Source organism: Bombus flavifrons, chromosome 4 (assembly GCF_040668555.2).
Source record: "Bombus flavifrons isolate JBK064 chromosome 4, iyBomFlav1_principal, whole genome shotgun sequence".
Classification (NCBI taxonomy): domain Eukaryota; kingdom Metazoa; phylum Arthropoda; class Insecta; order Hymenoptera; family Apidae; genus Bombus; species Bombus flavifrons.
Window position 1 is genome coordinate 12,014,902 of NC_138445.1, and position 25,342 is coordinate 12,040,243.

The 25,342-nt window shown below is 31.5% G+C and overlaps 4 protein-coding genes across 15 annotated transcripts; 2 read left to right on the plus strand and 2 right to left on the minus strand.

Annotated features, from left to right (window-relative positions):
• The first annotated feature begins 469 nt into the window (after positions 1 to 469).
• LOC138179223 (uncharacterized) lies at positions 470 to 6,292 on the plus strand. Of its 3 annotated transcripts, none has more exons than XM_069111810.1 (13): positions 470 to 570; positions 1,542 to 1,745; positions 1,817 to 2,001; positions 2,072 to 2,145; positions 2,274 to 2,454; positions 2,637 to 2,728; positions 2,800 to 2,890; positions 2,962 to 3,136; positions 3,206 to 3,373; positions 3,484 to 3,785; positions 4,094 to 4,421; positions 4,482 to 4,583; positions 4,653 to 6,292. In XM_069111810.1, exons 2-13 carry the CDS (start codon positions 1,631 to 1,633, stop codon positions 4,955 to 4,957), a joined length of 2,118 nt encoding a protein of 705 aa, XP_068967911.1. In that variant the 5' UTR covers positions 470 to 570; positions 1,542 to 1,630; the 3' UTR covers positions 4,958 to 6,292. The 3 variants fall into 3 exon arrangements, with proteins under 3 accessions (XP_068967911.1, XP_068967912.1, XP_068967910.1); XM_069111811.1 differs by having other exon boundaries at positions 507 to 721; positions 4,680 to 6,292; XM_069111809.1 differs by having other exon boundaries at positions 508 to 721.
• A 19-nt stretch (positions 6,293 to 6,311) lies between these two features.
• On the minus strand, positions 6,312 to 18,625 carry e(y)3 (PHD finger protein enhancer of yellow 3). 8 transcript variants are annotated; one of them, XM_069111798.1, is made up of 13 exons: positions 18,427 to 18,625; positions 18,209 to 18,331; positions 11,135 to 17,722; positions 10,823 to 11,032; positions 10,382 to 10,744; positions 9,311 to 9,640; positions 8,729 to 9,239; positions 8,476 to 8,657; positions 8,246 to 8,393; positions 7,965 to 8,171; positions 7,424 to 7,539; positions 7,068 to 7,179; positions 6,313 to 6,712 (listed from the first exon to the last, which is right to left on the minus strand). In XM_069111798.1, the coding sequence occupies exons 2-13, from the start codon at positions 18,213 to 18,215 to the stop codon at positions 6,640 to 6,642; spliced, it is 8,847 nt and encodes a 2,948-aa protein (XP_068967899.1). In that variant the 5' UTR covers positions 18,216 to 18,331; positions 18,427 to 18,625; the 3' UTR covers positions 6,313 to 6,639. The 8 variants fall into 8 exon arrangements, 6 of the variants coding, with proteins under 6 accessions (XP_068967896.1, XP_068967899.1, XP_068967895.1 ...); XM_069111795.1 differs by having other exon boundaries at positions 6,312 to 6,712; positions 9,311 to 9,625; positions 10,382 to 11,032; XM_069111794.1 differs by having other exon boundaries at positions 6,314 to 6,712; positions 10,382 to 11,032; positions 18,209 to 18,309.
• Positions 17,916 to 25,303, plus strand: LOC138179224 (uncharacterized). Of its 3 annotated transcripts, XM_069111813.1 has the most exons (6): positions 17,916 to 18,048; positions 23,439 to 23,549; positions 23,622 to 23,802; positions 23,874 to 24,315; positions 24,388 to 24,614; positions 24,689 to 25,303. In XM_069111813.1, exons 2-6 carry the CDS (start codon positions 23,441 to 23,443, stop codon positions 24,768 to 24,770), a joined length of 1,041 nt encoding a protein of 346 aa, XP_068967914.1. In that variant the 5' UTR covers positions 17,916 to 18,048; positions 23,439 to 23,440; the 3' UTR covers positions 24,771 to 25,303. The 3 variants fall into 3 exon arrangements, with proteins under 3 accessions (XP_068967914.1, XP_068967913.1, XP_068967915.1); XM_069111812.1 differs by lacking the exon at positions 17,916 to 18,048 and having other exon boundaries at positions 23,081 to 23,549; positions 24,689 to 25,300; XM_069111814.1 differs by lacking the exon at positions 17,916 to 18,048 and having other exon boundaries at positions 23,441 to 23,549; positions 23,602 to 23,802.
• On the minus strand, positions 19,644 to 22,882 carry LOC138179222 (ESF1 homolog). Its single transcript, XM_069111808.1, has 8 exons — positions 22,582 to 22,882; positions 21,775 to 22,478; positions 21,502 to 21,677; positions 21,295 to 21,402; positions 21,023 to 21,223; positions 20,732 to 20,954; positions 19,902 to 20,659; positions 19,644 to 19,819 (listed from the first exon to the last, which is right to left on the minus strand). Exons 2-8 carry the CDS (start codon positions 22,475 to 22,477, stop codon positions 19,715 to 19,717), a joined length of 2,274 nt encoding a protein of 757 aa, XP_068967909.1. The 5' UTR covers position 22,478; positions 22,582 to 22,882; the 3' UTR covers positions 19,644 to 19,714.
• Positions 25,304 to 25,342: the final 39 nt, after the last annotated feature.

Here is a 25,342-nt window from a genome sequence, read left to right on the forward strand (position 1 = left end):
AGAAAGCATGGATTAGAAAATTATTTCAACCCAACTGTATTACAATACACATTTGGTATTTAATGCTATATATTTCATCTTTGCAACAAATCATATTCTTATTTTATGATCTAGATGGATGTATGAAAAATTATAAATAAATACATATAAAAAGGAAGGAATTACGATTAAATTACAATTTGGTTTAAGTTATATCACAATCAGTAAATTATAGCATAGAAGCAGATTGAAATAACGAGACATCGATATACTTCATACATTGATGATGTCACGAGGTATAGTGGCACGAATTATGTCTGAGAATTTTTCGTAAACTACATCAATTTTTGTAACAAATTCGCCAAATTGTAAATATTAGCTTGTGATAATAGTAAATGTAACGTATACTAAAGACGAATACAGAAAGTAAATTGTTTAATAATTGTTATAAATAATCATAGAATTAAAATAAGTCATAACCTCAATTCTATGGTTTATGTTGAAAGTTTTATCACTAAGAGGCGCCACTATCAAGCAATCGCAGTCTCTGATAGACTTTGCCGTGTAAGGAACTTTCATCGCCAATTTAATGTAAATATTACATTTGTTGAGAATTTAGAGTTTATTTTAGCATACATAAGTTCGAAATTATTGTTTGCGTTCCCCGTGCAATTCATTGCTGGGCGTCATTCCGTAATATTTCTCGTTTAGCCGAGATCGGCAATAACCAAAAAATCTCTCCGTAGGTATTCTTTTTTTCCTTAATAATAGCTGATTTTTTCCTTAACATCTCATTAATGTTAGATATTTTATTTCACATCAAGTTCTATAACCCTTCTAAAAAGAATCTAGGTTCTGTCTACATTTTTTCGGATTATGTGACGTTTACTGTTTAGAATAGTACAGTGATTAATTTTTGTTCACCAGCCAATTGTTACACATATTAATAAGTTAAATTGAATATCTGATATCCTTTTTGTGCTTCTCTCCTACGAGATTTTATTCATTAAGATAGTACATACCTTTTTCTTTATTGAAAACATGTTAGAATTAAGAAAAAAAAAAAAGAACTTTCCTGAATATATTCTTAAATATTTATTGAAAAATAATAATGCTTATTGTATTATTTATATATTAGACCATTCAAGATAAACATCTGTGTACATACATTGTAAATTTAATTTTGGCTTAATATATATTTGCAAGTAGTATATATACATATGTAATCTAAAATATGTTACAAGCTCCTATCATTATGTTGTTTGTAGTTTAGATATTTTCTTACCCTCAGTAGTAAGTATTTGTTAATCTATATTTAAATAGCTTGTCCTCATATAAATGTTGCAAATAAAGGAATGATTCTTTATAAATATTTGGGTTATTAAGCTATTTTTTCTGTATCTGTTTATACATTTATACATACATATAGATATACATAGTATCTAAAAAACCATTTATAATCTTATTTGTCTACTGTCATAAAAAATTATTTCTACATTTGACATGTCAATATGATAAGATTATCATTATCATTGGATTTTTTTTTTATTGCTTTATTACAGATGTTTGTCTGAAACAATATATTGAGATTTAACTTTACTCTAAGCTCTTGGTAAGCTTTTTTGAGAGATTCTAGTGTAAATTAAACAAAATGAGGGTTGTTGCACTAGTCAGTGGTGGTAAAGACTCGTGCTTTAATATGATGCAATGTATAGCTGCAGGCCATGATATTGTGGCCCTAGCTAATTTATATCCTGTTGGAAAGGGTAAATAATAGCTGATAAAATCTTTCAATCTATTTAAATATATTATAACTAATGAAACAACTGATTTATAGATGAACTAGATTCATTTATGTTTCAAACTGTTGGATATCAAGGTGTTGAATACATTGCAGAAGCTATAGGTTTACCAATGTATCGTGAACCAACCTTTGGTAGGTCAAAAATGCAAGAAAAGTATTATTATCCGACAGAAAATGATGAAGTTGAAGATCTCTTTAGGTTGTTAAGTAAAGTGAAGGTAAGATATAAAAAATACATTATAGGATAATTTTGTTAGTTTAATTATTTTAACTTCGTTGACTCCTTAGGAAAAAGAGAATATAGAAGCTGTTTCGTCAGGAGCTATTCTGAGTGATTATCAACGAATTCGTGTGGAAAATGTGTAATTATTTAATGCAAATTTTTAAATGTTTAATTTTTATGAAAAAGTTTATGAAGCAGAAAATAAAAATTTTATTTTTTAATTTGATAAAGACAAAAATATCTAATGTATTGAAAGTTTATTTTCAGATGTAGTCGTTTAGGACTTGTTTCTCTATCATATCTATGGAGAAGAGACCAAGATGAATTGTTAAAAGAAATGATAGAAAGTTCTGTAAATGCAGTTATAATTAAGGTGGCAGCTTTAGGCCTTGAACCAAGGCATTTGGGTAAATCACTTTCTGAAATGCAATCCCATCTTGCCAAAATAGTAAGTAAAATGTCTTAATGATTAATTTAATACAAAAGAGTTTCCTTTGATTTCATCTTATATTGGAAGTATTCCAAATATAAATAGCTCATATAAAAAAAGTATATGCAAAGAAAACTTATTGAAATTGTAAACGAGTAGATATATATATGTTATGTTAATAGCTATATGTTTACTTATAGAAAGAAAAATATGGTGTTAACATATGTGGAGAGGGAGGAGAATATGAAACCTTTATATTAGATTGCCCCTTATTTAGTAAAAGTATTGTAATGTAAGTTCTCAAATTTATTATCAACATGAATGTAAAACGAGTACATATATGTACTGTTTATTTTATTCTAGAGATGAATATGAAAGTGTAGTTCACTCAAATGATAACATAGCACCCGTCGGATACATAAACTTTAAAAAAATTCATGTACAAGAAAAAAATGTAAGTTGAAATTTTTATATTTTTATGAATCTCTGAATAAATCCATAGGTAATCAAGAAAAACTTTTTCAGGATGGTCTAGAAGGATTAACGTTACAAGAAAGATTAAAAAATGTTCCTATTAAAACCCCATCTGATTACATTACAGAAATAGTTGGACCAGAATTACACGACGGCTGTAATTTATCGGAAGATGAAAACGATGAACATGATTGTACAGACAATAATCTAAGAACTTCGAATTCTGGTAAATTTTAATCGATCAGATTATCTTGTTTATTACATAATAAATTAATTCAATTTACAACAATAATAGGTCAATTTAACCCACCGAGTCCTATGGAAATTTTATATGAGGAAGAAGACTATCCTGATGTGCCAGTAGTAAACAGAAATCAAACCGGCTGGTTCTGGTTTGGCGGTATCGCTGGTAAACATCCGGATGCTAAATCTGCGATGCGAGAGGCATTGGAGAAATTAAGCAGTAGGTAAACTTTAAGTTTTTTAAATCATCTTTTAGTTAATTTTTTTTTCGTGTAATATCGTATTTTGGATTTGATGTAGATTGATAAAACACACGTATCGACTGTCTAGGTCTAGTCAAAAAGGAAAATCTTCAAATATCGGACATCGTTGCCGTAACGTTATATATAAAAGATATGTCGAATTACATATCTATAAACGAGGTTTATATCTCATGTTTGAACAAAACAAATCCACCAGTTCGTGTATGTGTGGAATGTCCGTTAAATATACATGTTGTACTTGATGCTATAGCCTATAAAGAAACTCAAGACTGTGGTGATAAGAAAATTCACAAACGACATACAATGCATGTTCAGAGCATAAGTCACTGGGCACCTGCAAACATTGGTCCTTATTCTCAAGCTGTTCGTGTGAGTGTACTACCGTTACAAACCAATTTGCGTGCGCGTCTCTGTGTGTATATGTAGACAAAATGTGTGTATGTGCGCATTCATACGCGCACGCACACACATCTGGTTTACAAAAGAAACATAACAGTGAGGTAAACAAAATAAAATTTTTTAGAATGAAAATAAGAAATTGAACATTTAATAAGTAATATAAAAAAACTTTTAAATGACACTTACTAATAATTCTGAATCTATTTTAATCAATATATATATAAAAAAAATAACTATGTCATTTTTCACAACAGAAATTTTAATTGCTTATTTGATAGGTGGGTGATATTATCTCAGTTGCTGGCCAAATACCACTGGTGCCTGGTAGTATGACTATTCTGGACTTAAATATTAAAAGGCAATGTCGTTTAACGTTGAGGCATATAGATCGTATCGTTAAAGCTATGGACTCGAATACGCAACTCAGGGATATTGTGCAAGGTATTTGTTTTTTGACTCATTCTAGTTATATACCAGATGCACGAAAGGAATGGGAGAAGCGAACAAATAATGCTATAGTGGATTACATCGTTGTACCGAATCTTCCACGTGGTGCTCAGGTTGAATGGTGCGTTTGGGCTCATAGAGATAATAATAGATTTGAATGTAAGTATATGAAGGACTAATCTTTATTAAGCAATATTTTTAAAACTCATTTTTTTACAGATGAAGAGACTGGTAAATGCGTAGGCAATTTCAAAGTGGCAATAAGGCGTAGATGGAATTACGAAAATAACGTTTCAGCAATTGTGTGTTATATGTCCACTGGTACATATTATTGTTTGAATATTTTTACAACTTTTCGTAAACAAATAAAAAGTATTCTATCCTAATTAGGTTCATCCAATTCAACTGGTAATTTAGCCGCGGAGACGAATTTATCTTCTACAGAGTTAACTGTAAACGAACTAACAGAAGCACTTGAATATGTATTGTGTAAACTTACAAAGGGATCCCAAACTGTAAATCCGACATGCAATCTACGCATCTTCTACAAAGTCGGCAGTTCGCCAGGACCGAATTTTATTCAGGACATTCTTTCTAAATTTTCTACACGAAATTTAGTCACTACTATTATACCGGCAACGCACTTACATAATTTCAGTACATTTTTATCTATATGCGGTATTAGACACGAGTAAAGCCTAACAATAGTTTTTACGTTGTCAATTATTTACATTAACATTATTGTCTCGTATAAACATTGCAAAGATTTTATTTGCCGTTTAAATTATTTCGATCAATAGATATATGAACCAAGAACAAATTGATTTTGATAAGAATATGAAAATAATTAACGGCTATGTGGAAACTCGACCACGATTGTAAAACTTTATATATTCTAAAGGATAATTACTTAGCAGTATCAGTGCTCGAATGTAAACGTTATTTTTCACCTTTTCTACTGATTGCTTGTTGGGTTTGCTCAGAATTCACTTGACATCTGTCAATAGTGTATTTATATTCGGCTAGTCAACGAGACGTTAGTGATTTTAAGTCATTTTGTCTCGTTAGTATAAGTGTTCTACATAATGTAAAACACGTTATGCCATCTCATAACGTGTGCTGTATGCTATGCCTCGTTTTTGCTCAAGTTATTTTCTATTTTTCACAATTTCACGATACGTGCGGAGTGTTAAGTGTGTGATTTTATGGAAGAATTTGAAAGCGTGCACAGTCATTTTTATAGTAGCGCTCAAAGTAAACTGAATATAAAAAAATGTATCAGACATACTAGGAGAAACTATACATTCTAACATCAGATATGAAAAAAACCTAGTTTATGCCCTCTCTAATTTTAGCCAAAAAGATTTAAAAAAGGAGAAAAAAGAAAAGAAAGGAGACTGGAACAATACGCGGAAATTTAAAACACGCACTTCTCAACGATTATCTCCTTTCACTTTTGAAATGCTGCCGATGTTGTTCCGCTATCATTTAGACTTTATATTAAATGGCAGGCATGTAGCTTTGCAAAAAAGATATAACAAAATGTCTGTTTCGCAAAAAAGGTATTGTTTAAATCCTCGGTAGTTTCTGCAAAATTAATCTAATGTTTTAAAGATACATCTTGTACAAAAACGATGTGCTATACATATATTAAAATATTTTTGACAGTATAATATTCATGCAACGATATGCCAAAGTTTGTATTTTACAATTTGGACATTGTTTAATCGATTTTTATGTCATCTTATTTTCTTGTACATATTATTAAATAATCTAAAACATTTTTGCAATGTATTATAAAATGTAATTAGTTTCGAAAACGACAATTGGTTATCAATTACGTGTGAATATCAGGGAAAGATAAAATTCTGATACGAGGAACATGAAATATACTGTTCACGACGTGAATACTGCGTTACTATAAATATGTAAAAAGATATTTGCAAGGCATACAACTCTCGCAACAAAATACTATTCCGAGGATTATATTGCAAAGAAAAATAAAGAAAGTGATATATATTTTTAAGAAATTGCTATTTTGTTTCATATTTTATTATACTCCCTTTTTTGCCTTCAATATACATACGCATTAATTCTCAGTGCTTTTTTAGAAAACGTACTAATAAATTATAAAATTGTTAAGTTCCTTATAAATTAAAATTAATTCTATAAGTTATTATTGAACTTGTGTGTATGCTTGTAACAAATGTAAATATTAAAAAAACAGCACATTATGTACATTTAAAAAGAAATGTTAAAAATCATTAGAAAATTTATATAATTCTATGAAGCAGTCTTCTCCCATAATTATTTCTTATCATAATACGTCATTTTTATCTATAAGAAATGAAAAAAGAAGATAAATTATAAACACAATTTATATATAACAAAAAAATTGATTTCTCCTCGATTCATTTTGCAGCAATATCTTCATAAAGGAAAATTCATATCTAAAAATAAAAGGATAAAAATTATAAAGAAAATTAGAATCCTTAAGACTTTTACTAAACATTAACATTTAAAGAGAGATTTCTTTATATTCTAAGTTTTATATGCAGTTAGTTATACCCATCACTGTATAACAAAACGTTAATTTTTCAAATTCAGCGTAATCATACAATTATGTACAATGGTATCTCATTCACTCACAAAATTCGTACGAAACATTTCATGATAAATCAATTACATACTTAAGTCTTCACAATGTATTCATTGTCCACATAAATAAAAACTTTTATTCTTTACGCGCGTGATTCACATTTTATACACTTCCCGAGTTGAAATAAAAATTTTGGTTCTATTTACGTTCTCAATGTTCTCGATATTAGTGATTTCACCATTTGCTGACGATTTGGTGCACAGAAATCACATAGATAATTTTTCCTGTCTAGTGGCATTCCCTTGGTCTCCACGCAACCTGTAAGAAAATATTAATAACACGAATGGTAACAACTTCTGTGCGCTATGCACATGTATTAATATATGTATCTACATCACCAAATAATTTTTCGTATTTAATATTTTATTATACCTGAAACCTCTCATACATATTTCAAATGTTTACATTACTTTTAAAGACAATTACATTTGATGAAACATGCAAACGCAACAACATGCAATGAAAAGTATATAGCGGAATTATATGGAATTTGTGTCAATACCTAAGTGCAGATATTTGTCACATGCGCTGCAATGCACTAGATTCACTTCCAGGTCAAGTCTTGGGGCAGTATGACAGCGACTGCAGTGCGGGCAATAGCGACCCTTTCGCCATAGCCTTGTTATTGCATAAAGATCATAGGGTTAGTGAACTTGGATGAGGGTCTATTATAATGTCAGAATTTAGTATAATTAATAAAAACCTGAACCTTAGACGATTTTTTGTTATCTCAGTCATGCACGGATAAATTAAGTACAAATGAATGTATATTATTAACATTTATGAATGTTATCAATTAAGCAAATAATTGTATTATATTCAACTTTCGTAATCCAAGGATTCAGATATGATAAAACTGAATGCTAAACATTAGTTCAAAAACTTCTATAACAAAGGAGTTTTGTGTGATTTATGGAAATCGTGAAGCAGTAACGAAGCCCCGTGAAAACTTGAAGACTAACATTTAGTATGTGTGTTCTGAATCACATCTTCACTCATACATTACACCACAAGATGAAGGGAAAAGAATTAGTACTACTTACTTCGAGCATGGCACGCACAGCGTAGAAACATAAACGCGAGTATTCTTGTCACCCTTCTTATATTCATGTTGCCACTGAGCGACACTATTTCTATCAGAATTTATACCACCAGGTTCTCTTGAGCCACAATTCACACAGACAGCACATTCTTGGCAATGCCATCTTCCTTGCGGTACTCGTCGGAGACCAACACAATAAATATGATACCTGAATAGCATTAAATATTACATAAATATATATTATCATATATTTTATTTTTGTAATAAAACAGAAAAACATACCCTCTATCGCACATATCACAAAACAGCATTTTATCTTCGTCTGCAGGATCATGGCACTGAGCACAAGTTTTACAATCTGTGCATTGCCATGCGTATGATTGGATATGAGGAACCATGTCTAATGTTAAATCTATACACGATGGATGGACTGCAATAAAAATATTATGATTTATACTGTAAAACAATAAAGAATATACCAATAAAGGATAATGGATTAATAAAGTAATTACCATGTCCATTACATGTACCACATTGAATTAATACTTCATTTTTACTATGTTTATTTAAGGTTTTCAAACACATCTTGCACTTTAATTTTATTTCATCTTTTCGATTTGCTATTTCCATATCTACGTCATCCATTGTAGATTGTGAGCCTTCGGTATCTTGCGTTCCCTCGCTAGAAGACGAACTACATAAAAAAAACCAGCTGTTTTTTCACGAAATATTAAAATACTAATTGTTTAAAATGATGGGATATACCTTGAATCATCTGAAGATGAATCACTATCGGTATCACTTTGAGATCCTTCTGATTGGCTATCAAATTTACGTTCATTTGGCCTCATGGGACCATAAAGAACAGTATTTAGAGGATAATACCGTAACTCAGCTGGTGTGTATTCGCGGTAATAATCTGTATATTGCCCTGGTATTAATGCAACAGGATAGTGACCAATTCTGCGTTCTGACTCAACTTCCTGTTGTTTCTTTGGCACATGGATTGTGAAAGTTTGTAAGTCTAAGCTGCATTTCCTATTTTCTCGTCGAGCTTTATTTAAGCTAATATTCCAAGATAATGCAGACTGAACTGCCATTTCTGCTAGATCAATTCTATTTTTTTCTGCATTTGCAGCTGCTGTTAATTCTTTCTGTTTTTTGGAATGTTCTTTTACTTGCTTTTCACGCATATGTTTGCGATATTCTTCATACTGATCTGGGAAATCACTACACATTACATCTAATACTTCTGAACTGCATATAGCAGTTAGACCTATGTTAATGTTAAAAGGAGAGTACATTAGTAAACAAATATAATTTACATGTACGTAGTGAGTGACTTACCCATATCACACATTGCCTCGCTAACCAAACCATTTTCTCTCAAATAATTCCTTTCTTCCATATCCACAACTCTTCTCTTCAAATCTGGGTATTTTCTTTTAAAAGATTTTACACCAAGGTATTGAGATATTTGTTCTTGTATCATAAAGGTTTCACCTTTACGGTCAAGTGGCCATTCATACTCAGCAATTTTATCGACTGTAAATGGTCCTTCGTCTGGATCAAAATTAATTTCCATTCTTCGATTCTTGACCTTTACTTTTTCTGATTCTGTAGTTGCAGTACTAAGTACACTTCCTTGAGACTCCTCATTTACTATGGTATCAGAGGCTATAGTAATTATTATTACTGTATTACATGTACTATTGTGTAATTTGAATTATAGAATAACAATTATGGGAAAAAAGATATTGAATAAAATAATTATGTCCTTTATATTGAAACTAAGATAAATGGAACTTAAAAAAAATGTCAGCTTATTCACAGTTAAAATTAACTTTCAATATCAATGTTATTAAATCCTCCAGATAGAAATATTTTTTAAAATTGATAGATTAAATATAAGTAATAGATAAAACTCTAATCATCATGATTTAAAAATTCTGTTTTGAAATAACAGTGCTTTTTATGCTTGATTGAAATACATCTATTTCACATTTAGGTACTTGAGAGATGTTAGGACACAAGAAAAAGATCTATTTATAGATACCTTGCTTGGAGGTCTACCAATGCATTTATCTTTTAATTTAGTTTAGTCATATGATGACTATGGGTTATATATGCTCCTCATGGCTATCAGTCAATATGCTTTTTACCTTAGTCATTTATTTTTAAAATATAATAAAAAACATATCTTATGTAGGACATATAATTAGTTTATAATTAATATTAATATACATAAATAAAGTAAAATAAAGTTATTACTATTATTTATCTATATTGCAAATTTATAATAATTAATATAAGTGTAAAATATGTAAATAAATGTAACATAATAATTATTGTGTTATTTATACAATTGATAAGCAATATAAATGATGTAGTAATTTGTAAAAAGCGCAAAGATCATACCTGGTGCAGAAATATTTCTGGCTGGAGTCTGAGATCTGGAACCCGATTCTGCACTCATTCTTGTTTCCTCATCTATTACTTGTACCATAGACATATTTTCATGCTTTGTAGCATTTTCTGTTCGTTTCAATGCTGGTGTTAACCAATTTGGATGCCCGGGTGGTACTAACATGTCCTTGTTTTCCAACTTTGCATTTTCCATCGGTTTATCGGATCTAATATCGGAATCTAATTTCGTTGCAGTCTTTTGCATTCTTTCAGGAACGATGTCAGCCAACTTTTTATCCTTAACGTCATTCGATATGGGTTTAGGTAATCGCATCTCCGGTGGTTTGTTTGTTTCCGATTGCATACCCGTGGACTCTGGAAGCGTGTTATTAACTATATTTGCACCTTTTACTCCGCCATTCTTTTGTCCCATAATCTTCTTGTTGACTTTACCCGAAGAATTAACAATTTTGGAATCCATTACTGGTTGTTTAAGAGCTTTATACAATTCTGGTGACTTTCCGAAAGATTCTTGTTGCAACCCAGAATCATCTATTGTTATTACAGCTGTAGTAGACGCTTCTATCGCGTTTAGATCTTGCTCAATTCTAGGCTTCTTCATTATCTGAGGATCCACAGTATCCAATTTTCGCTTTCCTCGACCTAATGAATTAGAAATGAAAAAGAAGAAACAAAGGAAAGTAGTAGGTAAAATATGAAAAAGAATATTATAATATTTGCATATGAAAAGTTTAAGATACAAACCTCGCCCTCTACCTCTTCTAGGAGGTGCATAACTCTTCTGACTTCTGCAGGTTCTCTTAGGTCTCTCATTCTCTCTGGATTGTGGAAAATGAGGTACTTGTGGTTGTTGCATCTGTTGTGCGTCGTCTAAAGGCAAAGGATCCCTAGATATTAACAAATGAGGTGGAGGATGAGTAATTCCTTGTGGTAATGGATTCCTTCTGGGTCTACCTCTTTTCTTGGGCACCTTAACTTCTGGCATTCTATTCGTAGATACCTCTTCTATTATGACAACATCTTGGCTTGAGTTTGAGTTCTCATTTACTATTATCAATTCTGAACGGTGTTCTATAATTTCACAGTCGGAATTCAGCGGGGAACCGGATACGTTTTTCGATAAAATATCCTTCAATTTCTCATTCATAGAAGCATCAGTCGATTTTTGAGGTCTCACTTGAGTAATACTGATTTCTTGATTTATCACATTCATCTGTTGAAGACTTATTGCACTGTTTTTTGGATCGAACAAGAACTGCTTCTGTTCCCTAGACGTTACAGGCTGAATAGTAACCTCAGGTAAAATTTGAGTAAGCTGAGTTTCCAGCTTAGACTTTTTTGATTCGATCGGCGCGATGGTGATATCCTTCCGCTTTGGAGACATTTCAATCACATTCTCTAATTTCTTTCCCTGCATTTGTACCGGCTCAATAGTCAGTTCTGAACGATTGCTTTGTAAAATAGTTGAATTACCACTTTTAAGAATCTTTAGTGCAGGTTCTTTGTGTCCGATTTGCCCAGGCTCTTTGTACCTTTGCGCAAAATTTTGAGGCGGATCAACAGCTTCTTTGGACTTGTATACTTCCGCTTGATTATCGCAAGCCACTATCGTTGGATGACCCGTTTTAGATAGTTTAATTTTCATTTCCAGAGATGATTCAGCGTCTCGACGTCTCTGTTCTCTATCCTTCTTTTCTGGATCTACTATAGAGGCGTCTCCGGTTTTTAACAACTTTATCTTCATACCTAAAGAAGCATCAGTGGTTTTAGTATGTTCTGCCTCGATTGTTCGTATTGTTTTATTTGCATCTTCAGACGTATCAGTTTGTATGATGGAAGCGTCGCCACTTTTAGATAGTTTGATCTTCATACCAAGAGGTGATTCTGTTCTCTTGGGGCTTTCTTCCAGTTGTTCTTGCTTTTCTAAAGAAACTATGGATGCGTCACCAAACTTAGAAAGCTTGATCTTCATACCAAGAGGCGAGTCAATCTTTGGCAAAGTTTCATGTATGGTTTCCACTGATTGCTCTTCTTCCGAGACCTCAATATGCGATGACTCCAATGATTTCGACGCATCTTGAACTGTATCCATTTTATCTTTAATTTCGTCCAATACTTCTGAATGAACGATCGATGCATCGCCAGTTTTGGACAATTTGATCTTCATTCCAAGCGGCGATTCCGTCCGTTTTGGAATATCTGGAATTTCTAGCTTGTCTTTTACTTCTTCAGAGTTTTCTACCGATATTATAGAAGCTCCGCCACCCTTCGTTTTTGCTAGCTTAATTTTCATTCCAATTGGGGATTCGGTTCTCTTTGGAATTTCTGGAGATAATTCTAATTTATCTTTCATTTTGTTGATATCTTTATTTTCTTCTGGCAAATCCGGAGAAACGATCGAAGCGTCCCCACTTTTAGATAGCTTGATTTTCATTCCTATAGGAGAGTCAGTTCTCTTGGGAGATCCATAACATGATTCGAGCTTCTCTTTTGGTTTTATTTGCACATTATCTTTATATTCTTCCAAAAAATCTTGTCTTTCGGATTGTATTATCGAGGCGTCTCCAGTCTTTGAAAGCTTAATTTTCATTCCAATTGGAGATTCCGTTCTCTTTGGACTTTCCTGAACCATATCTAGTTTATCTTTATGCTTTATCTGCATTTCTTTTGCATCTTGTTGCACTATAGACGCATCACCACTTTTTGATAACTTGATTTTCATTCCAATCGGTGATTCTGTTCGCACAGTTTCTTCGAATTTATGTTTACCTTCTTTACAATCATCGATCGATTCGTATTTTTCAGCGGAAACTATAGATGGATCCCCGGATTTTGAAAATTTAATCTTCATACCAAGAGGGGACAACGATGATGATCCTTCGGAATACCACTGTCCAACTTCTTCGATGTTTTCATTAGATATTATAGAAGGATGACCTCCTTTAGATAATTTCAATTTTATTTTCCCTAGTTTTTGACCTGGACTATCTTCAGGATTTGGCGAGTTAGTCGCAGATCTGATCTTCGGACTTTTAGGTGATCTTGGTTCGCCACAATCAGTGATTGCAGACTTTGCTATCTTTAAAATGATTCGTGGAGATCCTACATTTTCGAAATCGTGTTTTTCGGAATCCTTTCGTGGTGTGTCAACTATCTTCGATTCTGATTTATCGGACATCTTCGGCGATTCCAACATCTTTTGATAGGCAATTAATTTTGCATCCTTTTGAATCAAGAGGCTATCTTTAGAGATGTTCGGAGATATCGATACTTTTGCCACATCTGTAGTAGGAATTTCTATCTTGGGTGGTTCCCTTAGACGTTCTTCTAAAATCGAAACTTTTGGTATAGATTCGGATGTCTTTAAAACGTTGGGTGAAACATGTGGTAATGTTATCACTGCGTCAGATATCTTATTGCTTTCTAAGTTTCGTAATTGCTGTATTTCAATGTTCTCCAAAGGTGTTACGCCAAATTTAGTCTCAGATAGTGTTATTTTTCTTTCGATTATACCTTCATTTATTGTCTCTTTATCATCATCTATCTCAAACTTGTCTTGTAAAGCAACAATTTTAATTTGCTCGGCAAGTTTTCTCTCGCTTTCCAGTTTCGCAGCTTCCGAGATGATTTCCGCCTCAGAAATAGAAATCGAATCCGTCGTGATGTTCTGTAGTTCCACTTCTAATTCTGACGTATTTTCGCATATATCTTCATTAGGTACAAACAGAGATGATGCATCAGCTTGTTTGGATATATCATCTACGACACTTTCCATCATTTTAGGAGATAATACCAAAGGAGAATCCATTGCTTGTTCTTCAGACTCTTGCAAAAATTTAACAGCTGATTCAAGCTCGGATATTTCAGAACTAGGTTGAGATGTTTCTATGGCAGACCGAGCATCATCTAAATTTTCATCATGATCCACGCTACGCAGCAAGATATCTGAAGGCAATTCTAATTCAATGTCACTTGATCTTTCCATATTTGGGAAATCTGCAATATTATCTTTCATATTAGTAACTAAATTTTCTTCTGCTAAATTATCCTCTGTTAGATTATCCTCTGTTAGATTAGCTTCTGCTAGATTACCTTCTGCTGAATTATCTTCTGCTACAATTGTTTCAGAAAGTCCTGCATTCTTTCTATTCTCAGAAGGATCCCCTTCAATATCATTTTTAACAATTCCTGATTGTGACTCTGTCTCTTCAAGATCAGCTATGGATTCCAATGGAGCTTCTTCAAAGTCCATGTCCAAATTAGTACCTTCTCTTAAATCCTTTTGCAAATTCTCAAAATTGTTATCTTTGTTATCTTGACTCATGTTATGCAACAGGATATCTGAGGTTAATTGTGTTTCAATATCATTTGATCTTTCCACATTTGATAAATCAACACCATTAACATCCATATCAATAACTAAATTTTCTTGAATTTTTGTTATAATTTCTTCAGAGAGTTCTACACCTTTCCTATTCTCATGTTCTTCTTCATCAGCATTCTTTACTACTTCTGGCTGTGGTTCAGTTACAATTTTTCCAGGAAGTTCTATGTGCTTTCTATTTTCAGATTCCTCTTCAACATCAATTTTGGTTATGGCTGGCTGTAATTCTGTTTCTGCAAGATCACCTACAGATTCCAGTGGAGCTCCTTTGAAATCCATGCCCAATTCATTTTCTGTCAAATTAGTACCCCCTTTTAAAACTTTTTGCAAATCCCCAACATCTTCTTCTTTCCCATAACAATCTATATTATGCAACAAGATATTTGAAGTATCAATATTACTTGCCCTTTCTACATTTGCCAAATTTGCAGTATTATTATCCATATTAGTAACTAAATTTTCCTGATCTTCTATTACAATCTTTTCAGGAAGTTTTGTGGGAAGTTCGATAGGAAGTTCTACAGGAAGTTCTACAGGAAGTTCTTTTCTATTCTCAGACTCTTCTTCAATATCACACTTCATTATTGTTGGCTGTGATTCAGTTACAATTTTTTCAGTAAATTCCATTTTCTTTTTATTCTCACACTCTTCTTCAACACTACTTTTCATTACTTCTGGCTGTGATTCAATTATAATTTCTTCAGTAAGTTCCATATTGTTTTTATTCTCAGGTTCTCCTTCAACATTATCTTTAACTATATTTATCTGTGTTTCTGTTTCCTCAATATTGCTTTTATTTATTTTTATCTTTGATTCTGTTTCTTTAATATCACCTTTAATTATTTCTGCCTGTGAGTCTGTTTCTTCAGTAGTGCTTTTAGATATTTCTGCCTGTGATTCTGTTTCTTCAACATTACCCTCAACTATTTTTGCCTGTGATTCTGTTTCTCCAACATTATCTTCAGCTCTTTCTGTCTGTGATTCTGTTTCTTCAACATTACCTTCAGCTATTTTTGTCTGTACTTCTGTTTCTTCAACATCACCTTTAGCTATTTCTGTCTGTGATTCTGTTTCTTCAACATCACTTTCAGGCATTTCTACTTGTGATTCTATTTCTTTAACATCACTGTTAGCTATTTCTGCCTGTAATTTTATTTCTTCGAGATCACTTTCAGCTATTTCTGCCTGTGGTTCTGTTTCTTTAACATCACCTTTAGTTATTTCTGCCTGTGATTCTATTTCTTCAAAATCACTTTTAGTTATTTCTGCCTGTGATTCTATTTCTTCAAGATCACCTACAGATTCCAGGTGTGCTTCCTCAAATTCGATATCCAATTCAGTTTCTGTTAAATCAGTATCCACTTTTAAGTCTTTCTGTATATCTCCTACATTTTCAGATTTGTCATTATGATCCATGTTATGCAGCAAGATATCTGAAGCTAATTCTATTTCAATATCACTTGCTGTTTCCACATTTGTTGCATTTACAGTATTATCATCCATATTAATAACTAAATTTTCTTGATCTTCCGCTATAATTTCTTCAGAAAGTCCTGCATTTTTAATATTTTCAGATTCTTCATCAACATCATTTTTATCTATTTCTGGCTGTGATTCTATGTCTTCAAGATCACCTACAGACTCCAATTGAGCTTCTTCAAAATCTATGTCCAATTCATTTTCTTCTAGGTCCGTAACTTGCTTTAAATCTTTTTGTAAATCTTCAACATTTTCATCCTTATCTATAGACTCAACAATTATATTTCCATCGATTTTCAATATATCACTAGCTGGAGATTTTTTAACTTTATCATCAACAACTTCAATTGTATTGGATTTCTTTGTAGTTTCTAATGGTAAATCATTTCTATCTGTTAAACAACTACTGATCACCTGTGTTATATAATCAGAAGTTTGTGCCATGTCAGAAATGGGATCTGACTGTTCTAACAAAAGACTCATGTCTACAACCTTTGATAATTGGTCTGATTTCTGAAGTTCCTCTTCAGCTTTTGTTGCTTTCAATGAAGAATCCTCTCCCTCTGGTATTAAATCTAAACCTAATAGTCCTTCTAGGGAATCTATGTGTTCTGAGATTGAATCCTCCATATCCTTATTCAGGATATCTTCTGAATCCTGCGGTAATTTTTCAGTCAATTCTTCAATTTCAGTTTCTGCTAATGGAATATTTCCAGATTGTTGAAGAACCTCTTCTATTTCATTTGCTACAACAGCTTCCGTGCTTAAAATATTTTTGAAATCAGTTGCATTTCTTACATCATCTAGGATACTTGTAACAATATCCTGTGTACTTTGGCACTGTTCTTCAGAAAATATATCTTCTACTTTACTAGCAGTTTCTAAAATATCTTTCAAATTATCCTTATTGGTATCGCACTTTAAATTATCTTCCAATTGTTGCTTGTTAGAGAGCTCCTCATTCTTATTTAACTCTAGATCTTCTGCATCAGTTATCTTTACAACTTTTTCTGCATCCATTTCAACATTGCTTGTTGTTTCATTTACTGAATATGCAATATTATCATCCATATTAATGACAAAATTTTTTTCATTTTCTATTAAAGTTTCTTTAGGAAGTTTTGCATACTTTCTAGTTTCAGGATCTTCTTTACCATCACTTTTGTTTATTTCTAACTGTGATTTAGTTACAATTTCAGGTTGTGATTCATTTATAATCTCTTCGTAAAACGCACTACTTTGTTGATTTTTTGGCTCATCTGCGACATCATTTTTAATTACATCTACCTCTGACTCTTTTACAATTTCTTCAGTTGAATTCTCCTTTTTATTTTCAGGATCCACTTCTATATCATTTTTCATTATTTCTGACTGTGATTCAGTTTCTTCAAGTTTTAAAGTTAAATTTACTTCTTCTTCCATACTTTCATCTTTTGTATCCTCTGCAGGTACTACGATTTCAGCATGATCTAATGTTAAAAATGCAGGTTTATTGATAAATAATTAGTTAAAATTTAAACCCTCATAAAAAATGTAAATTCAACAAACACAGATTGTAACACCACGTATTATCTATTACCTTCCGTTATATATATTTTGATCGAAAGTAAAATATTTGTTTATTATTATTTCGTAATAAATGGTGAATAAACATAGATTATATATATAAAAGAGAACTATGGGTAATTCGTAAAATTATAGGTTAGGTTAGGAGTGAATAACATTCGATACAAGACAATAGCGTTCTCGACACTAGTTCGCGCCCTCGATTTGTAAAAATCGATATGAGGTCACGGTAAGAGGAAATTTTTGTTATATATATATGTAGACTAAATGAAAACAAATAAACTTAAAATCGTGGTAAGTAAAAACTACTTGGTACAATGATAGCTATCATACCAACGAATCAAAATTGGATTCTTGGATTCAAAATTGGAGTTCCTGTCAGAACTCACCAAACATTCTTCTTACATGGACCAGCACGGTAGAAAATTGAGACAGCGATCGGAAATTTAACCGCGTTTAACCATAGTTAAATGACTTATCATCATAGCTCCTGTAAGCATATTTAACGTACCCTGTGTCAAATATTTAAAAAATATTTAATAATGTTCAGGTGAGCCTATTCTAAAGATAAAACGAAAGAAACGAAGAAGAACTAAGAAGGACTTACCTGACCGTTATTGACCGAAAGTTATAATGCAGAAACCCTAAGCATCATGGATATTAATCATATCATTAGATTCTACTTTAGAAAGTGAAATTACAACTCTTTCTCGGATGCAAATCAATAAACCATAACACAGAAAAACCTGAAATGTAAGAGAAAGATGTGACCAGAGCCAAAGAAAAGTTCCTATAGCTGAGAAAAATAATCCTAATGACATAAAATCGTTTTAAAAAATCTGAGAATGATTGTTATGTCAAAGAAATAGAGAAATAGTAGAAAGAAATATTAATGTGAAATAATCAAGCAGAAACAACTCTCGGTTCAATAATGAAAATGTCTTACAAGGAAATGTGTAATTCTGGAAACAAAAAATTGTGAATCTAATGTATTATATGTAATAATATATAAACAGGCTTTATAACTATTATCGTATCAAAAACATTAAAATTTCTTGTCGCATCCCAAGACCCTTCAAAAACAGTAAAATAAAAAAATTTCGATTGAGTTTCCCTTCTCCTACGAGAATCGTACCTTTCATATGATGACTAGCTTTGTCAAAGCGTGGGAGCTCGACCGATTTTGCGTTGTGAATATGCATGAAAAGTTGCGCAATTTCAAACAACCTAGTCTACACCGGTGATTGGTGTCATAGTTTCGAATTCTGGCGGGTAACCCAATTTACACTTGTGAAGTATCGAGAATCGCGAGAGATATGAGCGTCACGAGACGCGACACCTCCCCCCTTAAAGTTTGAAGCACAATCGTATACAACACGTACATATATATACCACCGTGTATTGAAATCTCACACGGCGATTCATAGGGCTACTATTCTGGAGACATTTCATAGACTATAGACATAGATCATAATTGCTATATCTTACTTTACAGAAATTTCACAGCTTATGGTGGTTCGTCCGCACTATCGATATTATTAGTATATATTTTTACACTGCTTCAAAATTCAGTCTATGGTCGCTGCAGTGGAGAGAGACGAAGGCGAGTGCCATAGAAGTGGGGTTGGACTTCCGTAGGAGAAGGGAAACTCAACCAACAGTTTTTTAGTTTTTGTTTTTGTCGTGTCATGGCTTATTGACTTTCGCTTTTTAAAATATTTTATAGCATCATATTTTATGCAAAATAGATTAATATATGAGGTATAGAAGGTTTGCATAAATTATCAGAAATACATATTTGAATTAATAAAATTCAATATACCCTGAATTTACAAATTTGTATATGTATTTACAAACGTTTTATTAAAAACATATGACATTATATATAAAAGGAATTATTTTATAGGCCTTGAAATATTTTTAGCATTTTTCTTCACTGATTTAATTAATGACTGCAATTCTGTATTAGAGTTCAGTTTTGATTCTTTAACAGGTATTTCCTAAAATATTTAAAGAAGCAAGAATAAATACATGTAATATATATAAGTAGACTGAGAATACATATAAATAAGTTTTACTCACTTCGCTAAACTCGTTATCAGCTCTTCTTTTCAATTTTTCTTTAATTAGAGCTTCAGTACCTTTAGTCTTCCTGTAATGTGGGTCTGCTGGGTCGATATTGAAATGATGCGATGTGAACAACGCATTGAATCTTGCATCTTGTACATTTACTTCAAAGTTATCTTCTACTATTTGGTCTTGTCTATTTTTCTTCTTACTCAATCGTTTTTGTTTAGACTTTGTCATTGTGGCATTTTCTTCGATCTTCTTCATATTGAAATGTTGTTTGTTATCTTCATTTTCATCCATTAATAAAAGTTCTAATTCAGCTTTACGTTTTTTTTCGTCTTCGCTATCTGATGAAGCAAGGCTATCATTTTCCATACTGTTTTTCTTTTTATAAGATAATTTATTATTTCCAATTTCATTATCTGAATCAAGCATTTCTGAACCTTCAGAGTCCAATGTATCTTTATTTACATTTTTATGTTTCTTCCGTTCCTCTCGTTTAGCTTTTTTCTTCTCTTTCCGTTTTTCTAAATATTGCTCAAATGGCGTGAGGTTTTGATCTTTCTTTAATCTTTCTTGTACCAGTTTCTCAGCTTTCTCCTTTGCGCCCAAACCCCAAGTAAATTCTAGCTCAACGTCCTTTTTCTGTTTGGCTTCTTCTTTCTCTTCTATCTCTCTTAATAAAGCTTTATACTTCTCAACTGGATCGGTATTCTTTTCCGTTTCCGAGTCGCTTTTATCCTCTTGAGATTCTTTTTGTTCCTCTTTTTCTTTTGTAATAAAAAACATGTTAATGAAATAAAAGAAGTACGAAGTTCAGAGTGATAAAAAAGATATAGTACCTGATTCATTGTCACTTGACTCAGTTGCTAAATAACCTTGTAAATCGTTTTCATTAATTTCATTCAGTTTTCCAGAACTCAGTTTTTGTGCAATCTCGGTTCTTTCAGGGTTTGTTTCATCCCAGGTTAACTGTACCTTAGCTTGTTGCAAAGCTGTAGTTATGAATTGTCTTGGTTGATACTTTGTAAGCTCCGGCAGTTTATCACATACCTCTCTAGGAGTCTTAAAATAAGTATCTAAGATCATATACAGTGAATATATTTTACATACATTAGGATTAAGTAACATACCTGGTCAAATTTCATATCATCTGGTATGAATCTAAGATCCAATTTTGTTGCTGTAGATTCATATTCTATACCATCGCATTCAGTGTAAATTTTATTTGCTGTTTCAGCAGAATCAAAGTCAACGACGGCATAATAATATTTTAATCTATTTAGTTGATATTGTCTTAATTTTTCCATGTGATATGCTGACCCTTCCTCGTCCTGGAAAATTATATTCTAAGTCTATATACAATTTCACTTGTATTTCTAAAAAGAAAAGCATGAATTCGTACATCACTTCCATTTTCGTTTTCCTTTTCCTTATTTATCTCTGTTAATTCTTTTGGACCTTTAATTTCTTCCTCTTTCATCCGCTGTATTCCAAATTCTGATGGATAAATCTGAAATTATTTAACTATAAAAATGTTGAAAATATTTCAACATTATAACATATATAACATATATAATATTTATTTTATCTGTTAATTAATTATATTTACAGTAACTGAGCAAATAAAGCCACCAGGAGGCAAGAAAGAGTTAAATAAAACCATTAAATCTACAGCACGTATTCTATCCCAGTCCATATTACAAGCTGCCAATCTATGTGTAATTTCATCTGTTGTTTCAGCCTCTTTGTCTAATTCACCCCAATCATGTTCAATATCTTGTTCATCTAATTGTAACACAAATTGTTATTAAATGACACACACACACACGCGCGCGCGCATGCACACACACGCACAAAATTAGAATTATTTAATATATGTTACCAGAAATCTCAGAACTTTCTTCATCAGAAGAACTGTCTGTCATCAAAATTCCTTCACCTCTGGCATAATTCACAGTTAAATCTTTTAACCTTTCTTTGATTTTATCTGTAAGCTTTTCAGATTTATGTTTGCTTCTAATATTCAATTGCCTTTTACTTTCTTCCAAATCTACTTCTAAGTTTCTTACATCGGTTGCCTCATCTATATCTGATTCAGATTCAGAGTCAAATTCTATGTTACTCTGTTTCTCAGAATTTACATCATTTTCTTTTTTTGGTTTAAGTCTAAGTAACTCCCCATTACTTGAAAAACAATTATTATTTGATGAATCAGTATCCGCATTTTTATTTGCATCATCTTCTGAATCACTTTTTTTTGATCGAAGAACTTCATTCTTTTTATTTTTTGTCTTTTTAAGCTTCTTAGGTTTCTTTTCTTCTTGTTTAGGTTTTTCAAGTTCTTTTTCTCTATCTTCTTCTTCACTGCTAGATAAATCATAATATTTTCTAAGATTTTCAAACGATGTCTGATTTACAGGTCTACCACGTTTGTCAATGGTATATTGAACTGTAAATTTTTTATCCTTAAACATACTTTGAAATCTTTTATCTATTTTCACTTTTCTTTCTGCTTTTGGGATCCTTTTAAATTTAGGATCCCTTGCAATATGAGCAAATCGATTATCATTTAATAATTCATCCATGCTAGAGAAAAGATGCTAAATTACTTTTTATTCTGATAAAGTATATAAGTCTATGTATAACTATTGTATAATGTTCATTGTAAATAACCTCATTTTATACTTACTTTACTGTTTCTTATAAGAACTTGTGACTGAAAAATACTTAATACTACGATATCTATTATCGTATAAATTTTAAATAAAGTATGTAAAGTTATCTTAAAGTTTAAAATTAATAATTATATAATATAAAATTAATAATTTGCCAGACAATGTTCTACTCTCATAACTCATGTGCTACTAAAATATTATATTTTAACATAACCTTACCTAGCCTCAAAGTGTCAAGTTCTATTATGTTGATTCTAATTGGTTAATTGTTAGTTCTATTGGAAATTATTTAATAAATTTGTTTCAGATATATATAACAATAGTAAACAACGAATAGGCGATTTTGTAAAAAATTGAAGATTATTTTGTAAATAATCGATTATTTCATGAAAAAAGATATAGAAATTAATATAAAAATTACATTTGATTATAAAATTAAAAACTTTCATAGATCACAAAAATAATTGTCATACATGCGTAGTCAATAAGACGTGGATTTTTTTTTAAGTCAATTTTATTCAACTAGTGTAATAGAATTCAATAGAAAGTTACATTGGAATAAACCAACTAGATTCATTCCCGCCATTTTCCGGTCTTGTTTGTTACAAGTTATAACTCTGTTTGACGCATTGTCGTGATCGTTTCTTCTAAATATTTTGTGTTCTTTGTGATCTTTCGTGTATTTTTTATCAATTTATAGATAACAATTTCATCTGATTATCAATAAACCATGTGAAATAGTTAAATATTCTGTTCTTATCAGAAAATAAGGTTGACATTTCGTGTTCTACATTTAAGTAATAATTTCTCGAGGAAAACGTACATCAGTTAATTATATCTTCGAATGAATAATTCTCTGTTATATTGAAAGAAATGAATACTCCAACAACCAGAGATTTCTTGCGGAGACCAGATGGAACGCGTAGGAGATCTTCTCGCCAAGCCTTAGCGGTGATTCCTGTCAATAATTCCGCTTCACCTGGTGCGTTCCTTACATTTTTCATGTCATCTTATCTTTTGTTTACTTCTTTTAGTTTCAATTTACGTGTTTTAGGAGAAGTAAATTCTACCGAAGTTAATGCAATGGATAATTTTTTAAACAGTCGACACGGCAATGACTCTTGGAGCCCTGCACCTAGCCCAGATGAAATGGTAATCCAAAAACGAGGACGTCGTCGTAGAACTATAGTTTGGTCCCCTGATCTTGATACTTGTAAAAGAAACAGCCTTTTTAGGTAAAGATTTTCCATTCCCAATTACTTCTGTTATAAGTCAATTAGGCAAAAATATATTGAATTTGTTGTAGCTCAAATTCTAAAGATCGCACACCAGTGAAGAGTCCGTCAAAATCAAGTATGGTATTGAGAAGTACACCTAGAAAAAGGCTTACTCTTGGTGATGTCAGTGAATCTCAGTTTACAACACCAGATAAGAAGAAAAAGTCACAGGTCTCTTTGGATGTTAATAATTCATCGAAATATTTTAATGGCAATTTATTAAATGGTTTGAGAGGTCTTAGTCATAGTCAATTAGTTCACATGATTATGGATTTGGTTTCCACGCAAGAGGATGGTCTGTTACATGAGAATGAAAAAATAAGAAATGTTTTGTTAAAAAAGATGCCAATGGCTGATATACAACCACTAATCGACACATTAAATACTTTAAAGCAAAATATTCAAATTAGCATCGTGCTATCTAATAGGGATGATTTATCTGACATTCACATTTATTTAGATAACTTTCAGGTGTGCAGTGATTTCTTTACATTCTTATATATTTTTTTAATTTGTTATTAACGCTATATCCAATTTGTACAGAAAACTATTATAGATCAGGGGAAAAGGCTTGTAGAATCACAGCACTGGGTATCAGTTATGCAATATGTTTATGCAGCATGGAATATTACAAAGCAACTATATGAAGAGGAAAATCAAAGCCTGTGTAATTTGACTCATAAATGTTTTAAAAATTTGACACACTTTTGTTCTCAAGCTCTAAAAAGAGGAAACTTCACGAGTACCATATTGGACATATTTACTGATAGGTACTGACAAAAAATTTTGGATTTTGTATTTTCAGCATAAAAGATATTACCCCGTTTTATGGAATTGTTCACAGGCTCGTTGCGATGGTTGTAGATTATGAGGATTTAAAAGTTTGTTTACAGTTGATACACGAAGTAAAAAACAATGAAACTTAAATGCTTTCTCTACGTCAACATAAAGTATGCCATATTACAAATACTATTACTTTTATATACATATATATTTTTAATATATGCATAAATTTTAATTCTAATCGTGATGTAAAGACTCAAAGAGTCTTGATAGTTGTTAAATTAACTATATTTTTTTTACTATTTCTTTTTATAATAATGTCACATAATGAGATTTATATAGAACGGTATTAAAATAGTAATGTTAATAGTATTTAAGATAATCAAATGATATTTTTATATTACGTTTGTATTAATTGTTCGAGATATTTGACATTTTATAAACTTTTCAACTATAATTAATGTTATACGAACTAGGAACATTGCTTAAAAACGATATTACTTTATCAGTGCAAGGTAACTTATTTCAGGTGTGTATACCGTTAGTGTCGTTTGTTATTTATGATTTACTTATGATAGACATCTTCTTTTAAGGTATTTTAACATTATTTTAATATATTTCATGTGTATTTTGTCAAAAATACTTAAGGACGATACTTATTTCATTGGTACAATTTCTCGTCTGTATCTTTTCATGACAATAAACATACATCTAA

Bases quoted from the DNA above. Each gene is read 5' to 3' on its own strand.
- LOC138179223 (XM_069111810.1), top strand. From the start codon at position 1,631: ATGAGGGTTGTTGCACTAGTCAGTGGTGGTAAAGACTCGTGCTTTAAT. The intron at 2,891-2,961 runs GTAAGTTGAAAT...AAACTTTTTCAG, and splicing joins TTCATGTACAAGAAAAAAAT to GATGGTCTAGAAGGATTAAC. The intron at 4,584-4,652 runs GTACATATTATT...TATCCTAATTAG, and splicing joins TGTGTGTTATATGTCCACTG to GTTCATCCAATTCAACTGGT.
- LOC138179222 (XM_069111808.1), bottom strand. From the start codon at position 22,477: ATGGATGAATTATTAAATGATAATCGATTTGCTCATATTGCAAGGGAT. The intron at 21,403-21,501 runs GTAAATATAATT...AAATAATTTCAG, and splicing joins GCTTTATTTGCTCAGTTACT to ATTTATCCATCAGAATTTGG. The intron at 20,955-21,022 runs GTATGTTACTTA...ACTTATTTTAAG, and splicing joins ATGATATGAAATTTGACCAG to ACTCCTAGAGAGGTATGTGA.
- LOC138179224 (XM_069111813.1), top strand. From the start codon at position 23,441: ATGAATACTCCAACAACCAGAGATTTCTTGCGGAGACCAGATGGAACG. The intron at 23,803-23,873 runs GTAAAGATTTTC...AATTTGTTGTAG, and splicing joins AAAAGAAACAGCCTTTTTAG to CTCAAATTCTAAAGATCGCA. The intron at 24,615-24,688 runs GTACTGACAAAA...AATTGTTCACAG, and splicing joins TTGGACATATTTACTGATAG to GCTCGTTGCGATGGTTGTAG.